We start from the raw sequence: 12,482 nt of genomic DNA, 5'->3' as shown, positions 1-12,482 counted from the left end.
AACAAATTGGCACTGGTGGATCTTCAAAGGGGAAAGGACAACAAAGAGCATGAAAGCACCTTTTTGTCAAAATGACACAATATTGTTGCTCATTAATCATATTGGTTGTGTAAATTACCACTAATTGGGTGCTATCCCATCCTGCTCCTCTGTCAGCATCAAAAGTCTTAAGGACAGAAGAATCAGGACTCATGTAAATATTGCTTTGCCCCCCAACCTGGGATTGGCACTGCAGGGAAATGGCCAATACAGTCCTTGGCTGTCAGGTTCACTCCCAACCTCAGCACCCTTCTTTACCTGGAGCTCGTGGTGGAACAGGTGGAGCTGTCCATGCGGCACTGTGGCATCGCCCCGCTGAAATCTGCCGGATGCTCTTCCCTTGCAAGAAGGTAATCAGAGTTGGCTCCCGGATGTGGTTGGTATGGCCCAGTCCAAGCTAGACACCAGGAAGAGATTTGGAGAGAAGGAGGACTTACGTAACCCTCTAATGCATGCAGAAGAGCTGTCAAATACACAACTGGAGTTCTGGACTGGGAGCAGGTGGACAGGGAGATGCTACATTCAAATAAATGTGTCTCCTGGTTCAGGCATTAGATTGTGTGTTTGGTGAAAGATGGAGGAAGCAAAGGCTCATATACCTTGGACCGTTCCTTAATCTCACCATGCAGAAAGGTTTTGGGAATAAAGTAGGGACAGTAATCTAAAATGAAAGAATGTTTAACTGAACATAGACTGTTTTGCGCGTGTTCAACTGGTGTGTGACTGCTGGTACATAAGCAGTTTTGGGCCTCAAAAGGGGGAGGAATGGGGCAGTGGTGGAACGGCACTGGGGCAGGCTTAGGCGTGCTCCACCAATGCACACAATGACCCAGAACACAACCCCTGTTAAAATAGGGAGTTGCCTGTATTTTGCTCTTTTCATTCAAATGGCAGAAAAGGCAAACTTTTGGTGGTCAAAATTAGACTCTTCTCCTTCCACAGACCTGCCCTTCCGAGTTGCTTCCCCAGGCATAGACGTCCCCAGAGGCAGAGAGAGCAAGAGTGTGTTCTGCTCCAACAGCGACATCTTCAATGAAGACTCCTGACAAAGCTGGAACTTGCTGTGGACGGTTGTGGTTGCGGGCTCTCCCTTCTGGCAAGCCGATCAGCCGGTCTGGAACAGTACAAAATCTGGTCATGTGTCCCAGGAAACAAGAGGGACTTCAAAGGGCGAAAGCAGAAAGAGAGAACTGTGGGCCTCTGGTCAGTTTTTCAATCCCAGTCTGTGGACTCTCCTCAACCCCACTATCCATGCCCTGCTTTCCCCAAGTTTCTCCTACCTCACTGCAACTTCCACATCTGACCACCACCAGAGAAAGAGAGAGGAGAGAGGAACAGCAAGCAAGCAAATAAAACTGATCACAGAATCCACAGCAGCAGTGTCCCTCAGAAAGATGCTTTAGCCACCAAACTCTTTTGGACTCCAAACTGGTACATGCATCCTTGCCTGCCAGTCTTCTCCATGCTGTTTGATCAGGACTGGCCCTACCATTAGGCAGAGTAAGACCACAGCCTGAAGCAATAGATGTCAAGGGAGGCAGCAGCCCCTATAATCACCCCTGGCTCCCCCAAGCTAACCTTCTCTGAGCCCCCTCAGCCAGCCTGCTGCCCTCAGGTACAATGAAGGAGGATATCCCATTCCCACTGTTGATGTCTGAGTGCCAGTGTGCATGTGGGATTCTGTATGTGGGGTGCAGGGGTAGGTCATATTGCCATTTTCCTCAGGCAGCAAAATGGTTTCCTGTGAGCTGAAGGAGCACATGGCCTTTTTATGGTGGGGGTGGGTGGGGTAGGGAGAGGAGGAATGGATCTTTGTGTGTTTGTGCATATACTGATGGAAGGAATAGGTGACAGAAACAGTGTGGGGTGACTCTGACCCTGTCCATCACCTGCACGCTGCTGCCACCCATGAGAGAGCTAGATTGCAGGGAAGGTCCTTTGCTTCTATCTTGAAAAAGCAGTGTGTGACATTGGCAGTGCTAATGCCTTCTGTGAGCCAATGTGCACGTGCAGTAAGTGTCTCCAAAGAGACTGCAAATCCCACCCCAATTTGTGCTCAGATGATGTCCAGAAGAATTTTCTGAATGTTTTATCATTAAGCGAGCCAGTTTAACACACAACACATTGTTTAATTTTGAGGCTAAAATCTATTTGAGAAGTTTTGACAATCACTTTCTTACAATGGCATAACATCTCTTTCCAGGCAGACCACCCTGTGACTTGTAAGCCCTGTGATCCTTGGATGAAGGGCAGTACAATCAATCAATCAATCAATCAGTCAACCAACCAACCAACCAACCAACCAGTGATGGGCTATGGGAGGATGGGTGCTCTGAAGTGCATGGAAAGTTTGCACTATTGAGTAAGTGCCAACTAAGCTTACCTTGGCCAAATGTATAGACATGCCCGTCTTTCGTCAATGCAACTGAAAACTGGGTCCCACAGGCAACCTTTTTTATTCCAATTCCACAAAGAATATCTACTTTCTATGAAAAAAGAGTAAAAGGTAAATTACTGCCATACTTTAATAACAGATCCACAGTGAAAAAACAAAACAAAAACCAGACAAACAGACAGTACGTCTCAAACAGAAATTTAATTTATTACAATATTTATAAACCACCTTTCAGGGCATACTGCAATTCAATCTCAATTCATTTTAAAATTCCAGAATCATACAAGTATATCCTTCTGCCCAATGGAAACAGAACTGCTTTTCATGAAAAAGTGATTGAGTTGCATTATCCTAATCTCAAAACTACTAAAACAAAAGCTGAATAGTGAAAAAACAGAGGTATTATGTGTGCCACGTCTGGAGACCCTGCTCTGGACAAGGTTGCACTCCCCTGAAATGAGCAGGGGGAGGAGACTCTAGCTTGTGAGTACCGCTCCCTCAGAGGTGGATCTAGCACCTTCACTGTATAGCTTCCAATGGATGCTTTTATGCGGACCTTTGATACCTTAGATATGTGTTTTCAGAATCCATTCACCCTGTTCCTGTGACTAGTATATTTTAATTGTTTCAAATACTGAATTCTAAATTGTTGCAACTCACCCTGGAACCTGCTAGAGAAGGGTGAGTAATAAATTTAATAACACTATAGCTTCAGTATTTGTTTTTGTTTGCATGTTTAATCTGGGATGCATACACATGATTTGCAGGACTCTGCAATGGCAGGCCGAGGTCTCAGATACTGAACTTGATTTTATGGTTCTGGGGTAAGAATTAATGGATGTTGCAGATATAAACTACTGTTAACCAACACTGTATTTTAGTTTTTGTTGTCTTATGTGCAGATTAATTTATCACTACCCTAAATGCCTTTTAACTGTGTACTTGTGTTTGTTAAATTAACTTTGTCAACTAAATGAGTTTTCTTTGGAAGCAAGCCCTGTACATTCAGCAGATTGACTTCTGAGTCAACATACAGATGCTCAGATATTAGCCAGGGTTACTCATTTGAACGTCCCACTTTGAGATCCAAGGCAGGTAAATGCAAATCAACAAGTTCTATTGCTATAACAAAAAGACATGCAGAAAGAAAAGTGTATTCAGAACATGCTTTTAGAGATATTATGGGAGAAATTACACAGAGGATGCTAACCTGTGGTGAGGATTTTGCAGTTGAGTTTCCCAAGCCCAGCTTCCCGTAGTCACCATCACCAAAAGCCCAAACCATTGAGCCATCTGTGGACACTACTATGGTGTGGTTTAGTCCACAGGCAACCTAGTATTGAAGAGTTAAACTTGTAATTAGGTTTCTACCGAAAACAAAAACAAGAAGTCTCAACTAACAGCTGCTTTGGGGAGAGGTTTTAGGACTATCACTGTAGCAGGTTCTTCTCCAGCCTACTTTCAGCAGGAGTAGTAATGGCGCCACAACCAGGGCCACAGGGGAGAATGAGCTGCAGCAGGCACCAAAGTGAGGACGTGGGAGGCCCTACGTTTGACATCAATGGCCTAACTATGCCACAAGACATCAGGCACATAAGGCCTACCCCCAGGATGGTAGAGAGGGCTGCCTCAAAAGCTCCAGGGCAGTTGCTCTGCAACCTAGTCACTCTGTAAACAGCAGCATTTTAAAAAGGCTAGGCAAATGCTGATGCTGCTGACCCTACAGATATTGGAATCCTCAGAGCAGCTAAGTATCTCAACCAAGACACACCAACATTCCTTCAGGGAGTGCTGGTGGCCATATTCTGATCTCAAAGCACCTTGTACACAATGGTGGAGGTAGAAATGTGAGCTACTGCACATGTAGAGTTTCTTTTGGGGTAGGCTAGTAGTGGATTGTTGCTGCCTGTACACGTGCTTTGAACTACCTAACATTAAAATATGGGAACATGGTTGGGCAGGAATTTCCTCCTTCAAATTCCAGCCTGTAAAGTAGAAGCGCCTGTGGGACTGTGATGCAATCTGAGAGTGCACTTTAAACATATGAATGCAAATCAAGCCTGACCTCTCCTATCTGATAGCCTTCTAGTGCTGTCACTCTTTCAGGAAGCTTCTTGTTGGATGTGTTTCCTAATCCAAGTCGGCCGTAATCCCCATTTCCAAAGGTAAACAGTTTGCCATCTGCAGTCACCACAGCTGAATGCTTGAAGCCACAGGACATCTAGGGGAAAGGGGAGGGGAGAGTGGATCAGAAGATCTTAGATAGATAGATAGATAGATATCTTTATTGTCATTGTCCCGTACAGAACAATGAAATTGAAAACTACATAAAACATTCAAAAACCCTTAAAAACTCTAAAAAAAAACCCTTTAAAATACACTATACTATAAATATGGTGAATGTCCTTTTTATTTATGAATATATCTAGAAGTATTTAGAAACAGGGTCTGCAACAGTATACGAATGTGTGATTTCCAACAGAACACATGGCCTCAGGGTTTCAAGAAAAGGAAGGTGATGGATTTGTAGCCCTCACCCAAGGCACTCATTGTCTTTAGCTGTAAAGCCTTTTCTAAGATTTAGAAAACGTCTTCTCTACTTACTGACTCAAACCTTTGGAGAATGTATCTTATGGATACATTTCTCAATTCCAGGACTGCATTTTAACTTTTGGCCCATCTGCTATAGTTTTTTGGGGGTGTGAGAGGCAGTAGCTCATTGGCATGGGACCTGCATAAGGTGGCTTATGAACATATTGGAACAAAGTGGTTTCCACTCTCAGCAAGTGTGGGCTCCGGTTCTGCATGCAGATATTCTGCCTTACTACAATGTAGCAGGCTTGATGTATGCTTGATGTTTAGGCACGATTACCAGGTTCTGACATAATCACACGGTGCATTTCTCTGTCCCAGCCCACTTATTGGCTGCCACCAACATGAGAACAGTAAGGGGACACAGAAGGAAAGAATTGCTGAGAGAAGATTGAGAAGTGGAGTGCAGCTTTCAGTTGTCAGCCTGTGGCAGGGATAACACACCTGGTTCTATCCCAACCAGGTAAAAGGAAAACTTGACTCATTACCCAATGGGCCTGAATTCAGATTAAAGACTCCATTAATGCCTAAAAGAGCACTTGAGTCGATGCGACATCTAATCTACTTTAAAACTAAGGAGAAATAACTGTTGCCTCAAACCTGCACCACTTCTTCTCCTTGCAAAGCCTCTATTTGTCTGGGTCGGCGCTGCCGGTCACTGTTTCCGTGGCCCAGTTTGCCATAATCTCCATCCCCCCAGCTGAAGACTTCACCACTCTCTGTCAAAGCCATGGAATGCCCATCAGATCCGCAAGATGTCACCAGCTGGGTCACAACAAAACCTACAGCACAAGAAGGAAAAAAAGTGTCAGAATTATCCCAAAGCATAAGTAGCTAGTTGAGCCAAATGACCAAATAAGGCACAGCAGCATTCAGCAACCTGGTGCCCTTCTGATGTTTTGCACCGAATCTCCTATCAGCCAAATGACTGCAACTCCTATCAGCCCCAGCTAGGCCTGTGAGCCTATTTGCGTCCCCCCCCAGCCCATTTTCCCTATTGTGTAACATTAGGGGACTACCACCTAATGTTGCAAAGGTGCATGAAAAATGCTTTGAGCACCTAAGAAAGTGATTATTATTATTTCAGCATTATACATAATTTTACTTGATCTGTTGCTCTGGGAAGAGATTATAGAAATATCAGCAATTAGGCTTTATAAGGAATCCCAACAACAAGCAAAACAAAACTGATTTGTCAAATTTGTGAAACTGACAAAAAGTGCTCAAAGATTTTTGTTAAAATAAACCTATAAATCATGCCAGGACATATTGTTGCCTATTAAGCTCCCAAAATGAAATGCTGGTGTCCCAATGAAAAGTGAAACCATCTCAGTCTCATCAAATTAGTGAATAATGGGTTATGTCCCACATTCAGTGGATATATTTTTTCCTACTCACCTTGCAATGCTGAAATAACAGTGAGGACGTGAAGATCATCTGAGTTCCCTTGTCCCAGCCGACCATAACTTCCTTCTCCACAAGCCAAGACTGTTCCATTAGCTTGAATCACAAATGTACAGTTCTGGCCACAAATGACCTAATGCAATTAAGGAAAATGGAAAATACATAATTAAAAAACAAAACAAAACAAAAAAGATCCCATCCACCACTAAACAGGCACAAGCACAAAGACAGTAAGCTGATCTGTTCCTAATTCACACATTGACCATAAGCAGGGTTAAAATCATATTTGGAAAGGACCTCAGAGCACATCTAGTCCAACCCCCCGCTGCTGTTGCAGGATATAATAACCACACTTTGTAAACTTGTGAGGGAACAGGGCAGCACTAAAGCCTACTCTCAGAAACCTGAATTGTGCACCCAAGTAACTTTTTATTGGCTCTTACAGACTTCGGCATCAGCACAGCCTAGTCTATGGAGCTTCCTTGTTTATGAAAAAGGTGGCTTGTATGCTTTGAGGTTATTTTGCTTTGCAGAACTTTCCTGCTGTTGTGTCAAATATGCTCCAACAGCCACTCCAGCCATTTATGGAAAGCGAGGCAACTGCTGCACAGGCAGACATAATGCCTCCTCCCACTCTCCCTCAAAAAGTGGTAAGGAAAGGCTTCTGGTTTACCTGTTGAGCTTGTGAGAATGATGGTGCTGACACAGGCACCATGACATTGCGTCCAGCCTCAGCTAGCTGCCCATGCCTCCCGGCTCCCCACAGGTACACGTCACATTTTCCACCAAGGTGCCAGTCCTGAGGATCAACGTAAGAGAGATTTTCAAAATGGATTACTGGTTACTTATTGTGAATGACTGTTAAGGGTATTGGGTGGTTGCTCGAGAGCAATCAGGCAAGATGCCTCACTGGTCTGTTCTAAAGCTTTATTATTGGTGCTAAAAACCTTTATGATGCAGAGCGCCTCTATTCCATGTCTTGCTCATTCACTGGCAGAATCTGAGAGTGGGCGGTCCTTAAATCTTCCCCAGCAGAGTAGTCTCCTGACCCCCAGTCTACACCTCCCCTCTCTGCGCGCAAGCCTACTGCGCAAGGAAGGCTTGGGTAAAGGGGGACCTCCCTCCTCCCCGCTTTGCTCAGGCAAGGTGCCTTGCATCCTCTGAGCCATGCATCTCCTCCCCACTAGAGCCGTGGCTTCCTTCCTCTGCTGAGGAAGTGCTGCTTCCCACGATCTTTGGGGGCTCTGTGTAATCCATCCGCCCTTTGCCCTTTCGCCCCTGAGCCAATGGCAGTTCCCTGACAATGACCTTTATTGGTTGACATGTGGATGTGATTCACCCAAGGTAGGGACATGTGACGAGGTGATTTGAATGGTTTCCTTGTCTTGCTTCTTCCTTCAGTTAAGTCTGTGGCCAAGCTTAGAGCATAATAAGATTTCCACATTAGCAAAAGAGTCCTTAGTAAAAACAGCAGTATCAATAAAACATGGTGATGTGAGTTTATACTGATCAAGACCCAGGGCAAGCCAACTTAGGACTGCCAAGGGCTGATCTGAGAAAGGGTTTTCAGAAGCTTCCCTATCATTCAATATCAGTATCGTTTGCTGGGCGGTTCGAAGTTTGTTTTTGTTTTCTGTCAAAGACAATGGAGGCGTCATCTTTTCATAGCCTGGCAGGAAAACATGCTCCAGCAAGAGTCTATTTTGCTTGGTGGGATTGTTCCTTGCCATATGTTAGGATCGATCAAAATGGCACCCCACTCCCAACAATGGTAGGGTGTGGTAGGGGCAGCCTTATCTGCTTCTGATAAGAAACACTGAACTGGAGCTGCTTGATTTGACATGGAGAGAACACTTAGAGAAAGCTGCTCCGGCACCTGAAGGCTGTTTGGAAGCCTTTTGATTAATGACATTGACGTACTGTGCTTTTTTGGCATACAAGCTTACTAGACTGGCTGCCAGTCAGAGCCATTTCACTTATGCTGGGGAGGGGGCGGAGGAACAAACTATTTATTTTTGAGAGAGACAGAAATACAACAGGGGGAGGGAGGTGGACATGGAAGCTAAAGTGGAAAAAGGCGGAAAGCAACCTGAGCACAAATGAAGAGAGGAGAGGAGTAACACTTGATTTGGGCGAAGGCAGGGACTGAACTAAAGGAGATGCCAAGAGAGGGAGACTGCATTCAGATGACCTGGTCACATGTTCCCATCTTGAAAAGTACAGGACATAAACTCTCAAATGGATGCCTATCAGAGAAAGGGATCACCACATTGGGCTGCTTAAACACACCATTCACTATACTAACCTCAGGCCGTGATGTTGCCCAGGACATAATCTGCTCATCCATCCCATTGATCCATTTGCAGTTATCCTACAAAACATGAAATGAATTATATTGAGGCTAAATGCATAAGCTGTTCTCCATCCTTCCAGGGCAGTTCTTCTCTCTCTGTCAGAGGAGTAATTTCTTTATGTTTCAAAAGCCTACCAAATGGTGCTTCTCAAACTGTGGTAGGCCCCAACGTATTCCTGGGTGGGCTGCACAATGATGAGCTTCTTTCTTCGCAAGAACTGGAAGCATCAGGGCATGGACAAATACTTTTGAACTTCCAGTCAAGGATGCTACTCGCTGAGCCAGCCTCTCTCTCTCTCTCTCTCTCTCTCACACACACACACACCATTTTACATTGAACATGGGTGGGCTAGCTGAGGTAGCCATTGAGAGAGCTGCTAGACTTGGCTGTGGTGCAAGCCAATCAACCAGTCAATTTTGGGTTTGTAAATGTGGGATTAGCTTACAAGTGGATCCCAAAATGTTTATGCAAGTTTACAGTGGATTCCACTTCAATTGTTTGAGAAGCACTGCTATATAACTTGTTTTCTGGAATGGAGAAAGAGGAGTGTCTGAAAAGGAAGAATGAGCGAGTGAGTGAGTGAGTGAATGAATAATATTAGCAGCAGGATCCCATCCTTCCTTCAGATCCTGACAGTTCATATACAAATTCCCAATAATCAAATTCCTCAAACATCCTTATCATCAACAGAGAAATAATAATACTGACCTGTCATAAAGGGCTCTTAAAAGCATCTCAATATGTCAGGCACTTGGATAATTAAAATATTTATTTATTTATTATTATTATTATTAGGCACAAAGCTGGGGTTGTTTTGGGTGATATTGCCCTGAAAATTTATTCTAAGGATAAGTGGGGAGGCAGGTGTGCTACTGTTTTGGTGCCACTGAAACAGTACTAACTCTCTCTGCCCAACCCTGACAAGTGCTCCACTGATATTTGTAAGTTTTGTCACACCACCAACCTGCATATCTTACCATAAGAAGGACTAGTTCATCCTCTGGTACAGGCTCCAGATCAGGGACCGTAAAAGACTCTGGAAAAGTGGCTCCTTTGGCCAGCGCCTCGGCAGCTTTAATTGTCGTCGAGAAGCACTCCAACCAGGCCCACTCCGTTGGGTTCCAGGTCAGAGGATCGGGGAGGCAGGTCTGGTGATGAGGTGGGACTGGTGGGCTGCACAGGAGCTGATCCAGGTGAAGCCCCACAGCCAGCGAAGCTAAGCATTGCATATATGGACTATGAACAAGCTGGTCTCCACAAACTACATGGGGCTATAAAAGAGGAAAGCCAACATTTACAAAGTCCTGGAGTGGGTTAGTCAATCTAATCCAACTGGTACTCACTCATTGGTTTTCTCCTGCTGCCACCACCACCACCACCGACTTTTAGGAGCTACTGTCCACTAGCAAAAACTCACAGCACAACAGATGGTACAATCCATTGTGCAACAAAGTCACCAGCAACCTGCTTATGCCTTCTCTAGCACAACAATGTTTTGCCAGAGAACATTTTGCCAGCTATATTGCTCTATGACTTTAACTTAGGACTACATTGTATGCAACCAACATATTCATTTGAAAGGTGACTGTGTGAAGGTTGTTGGGGTCATTTAACCAGTTTTAAGTACATCTTTGTGTTCTCATTTCTGAGTCCAACAATGAACACAGGCTCAGTTCAATGAATTATCAGGCCTTCTTGGGGGGGGGGGGACACACACGCCACAACTAATATCACACCAATAATGAAGTTCCCTCACTCTCCATGTTCCCTCAATTCTTTCCAAACATCTTCTTAGATTCAAATGGTCATAAGATGACATCTTACGGAGTGATACAATCAACCTACATCAGTACACACAATCTAACTTCCATCAGCTTAATGAAACTCTTACGAAATCAAAACGGTTATACAAAGGAAGTTATTCTGCCAAAAAGCAACATAAAATTGGTCAAATACTTTGCCCATATCCCAACAATGCCAGAGAATATTAATTTCAAGGCTCTCTTTTCATTTCTTAAACAAATACTGGAGAACCAGAATTTGTGGGACATATTATTTCATGCAAGGTAAGATAAGCATTTCTGCTCACATCTTGTGTTAAAAATGTTTTGTTAAGCACTATGCACAGTTAAACAGCACTTTGCAGCTTTCTTGAATTACTAACATGTCACCTTATTCAAGTCCTCCTCTTACCTTTTCATAAGCATACTGTTCCTGAAGCATTATGGGCAGACGCTCTAGGAAAGCCCTCATGCAGGGAGCCATGTTTAACCCAAGAATCCCCTGTTGTTTCAAAGCAGTCCTACAGGTTGCAAGGATATGGTTGGAAGAGATCCATTCTGATGTGCAATTCACCACCAACACATCCTGAACAAAATTCAAATATGTCCAATTCAGGAAAGAAAGGAGAAAAACAGCTTGCTTAGCTTTTACAAACAGATAGGAGCTTGATATAAATCTGGTTTTGTTTACTATAATGATTTGTATTTCATCACTGATTTTATGTTGCTAATTGCAAGCATTCCCCTCCCTTTTCTCCCTTCTTTAATGTATCTGTTATTTTTAATACTCTGAGGGTAAACAACAAAGAGTCTTGGGGTATCTACCTTACAGACAAAACATTTATTCTGTAGCAGAGGTTTCATTGGCAACAGTCCATTTTGCCAGATGCACAAACTCTTAGTTTGAAACAGCAGAGTCCTCAGCATGTTTTCTCAGAAGTAAGGTCCACTGCGTTCAATGGAGCTTACACTCCCTAGTAAGTATGTTTAGGATTGCAGCCTTGCAGCACAATCCTATACAACTCGATTCAGAAGTGAGTCCCATGGAGTTCAATGCGGCTTATTCCCAAGTAAATGAGCGTAGAAATGCAACTTGATAAGTTTTTAAGGTACCACAAGACTTCTTGTTGCATTTAAGTAACACAGATTCCCCCTCTAGTGCTTGCCAATAATATAGACTATGTTAACAATATGGAAAACATTAATTACTATGTTACTATTTCCAATTGTTCCACCAGTGGTCAGAAATTACAAATTTCATTATTTGTCAGGCAAGACAAAAGCAAGTCTCTGCAGGTGTTTTGGAGGAGGAGAAGGAGCATCAGCACTACAGCCAGATTCTTCATTACGTGCAAATTTAGACTAACTATTCCATGTAGCAAGCCTGAAATCAGCTGTCCATTACTATACACTGCCAGTAATTCCTGTACAAACTGTTATGAGATACTGGCTGAGATACAAGTTTAGTTCATTGCTTGATTCAAGTTCACAGCTGTCACTAAGGTGGCACACCTGGTCACCCACAGGACTGATCACACACAGTCAAGGCAGGGATTAAAAACTAGGGCTAGCCCAAGCCCACAGAGGAGAGAAGATGGGCATTCAGAATTCCATTCAAACAAAATGAAAAATACCTTTGATCTACTAGAACAAGCAGCTACTCCAACCTCAGGGATCCATACGGTTGTCTGAATGGCTCCAGAACCTATCACAACACTCTGTAAAACAGATCCATCCTAAAGGAAAGACAGGATAAACCCACAAAAGCTGATTACTTAAGCCCAGCTAATTGTTCTCTCGTGGCTACATTCAGGTCATCAGTAAAATAACTTTTAAATATTTCCTAATCTTTAGGGTAAGTGCAAACTTGTGTGCCTATGCAGGAACCCTAAAAGAGCAACAACATGACTACAATGA

The 12,482-nt window shown here is 43.7% G+C and overlaps 1 protein-coding gene across 50 annotated transcripts in view; it reads right to left on the bottom strand.

The window, feature by feature from the left end:
• The window catches only part of HERC1 (HECT and RLD domain containing E3 ubiquitin protein ligase family member 1), a 109,078-nt gene that overhangs the window by 8,440 nt on the left and 88,156 nt on the right, over window positions 1–12,482 (bottom strand). For all 50 annotated transcript variants that reach the window (XM_083475394.1, XM_083475436.1, XM_083475438.1 and 47 more), the window contains 12 exons: window positions 12,200–12,301; window positions 10,978–11,151; window positions 9,762–10,055; window positions 8,736–8,801; window positions 7,104–7,229; window positions 6,425–6,563; window positions 5,627–5,808; window positions 4,500–4,655; window positions 3,645–3,767; window positions 2,423–2,525; window positions 984–1,153; window positions 298–436 (listed from right to left, as the gene is read on the bottom strand). In XM_083475394.1, the coding sequence (XP_083331520.1) occupies window positions 298–436; window positions 984–1,153; window positions 2,423–2,525; window positions 3,645–3,767; window positions 4,500–4,655; window positions 5,627–5,808; window positions 6,425–6,563; window positions 7,104–7,229; window positions 8,736–8,801; window positions 9,762–10,055; window positions 10,978–11,151; window positions 12,200–12,301 (1,774 nt within the window). The remainder of the gene's footprint in view (window positions 1–297; window positions 437–983; window positions 1,154–2,422; window positions 2,526–3,644; window positions 3,768–4,499; window positions 4,656–5,626; window positions 5,809–6,424; window positions 6,564–7,103; window positions 7,230–8,735; window positions 8,802–9,761; window positions 10,056–10,977; window positions 11,152–12,199; window positions 12,302–12,482) is intronic.

This window comes from Podarcis liolepis (assembly GCF_965112155.1).
Source record: "Podarcis liolepis genome assembly, chromosome: 14".
Taxonomy (NCBI): domain Eukaryota; kingdom Metazoa; phylum Chordata; class Lepidosauria; order Squamata; family Lacertidae; genus Podarcis; species Podarcis liolepis.
Note: the sequence above shows the minus strand (reverse complement) of the source record. Positions and strands in the feature narration are given on the sequence as shown.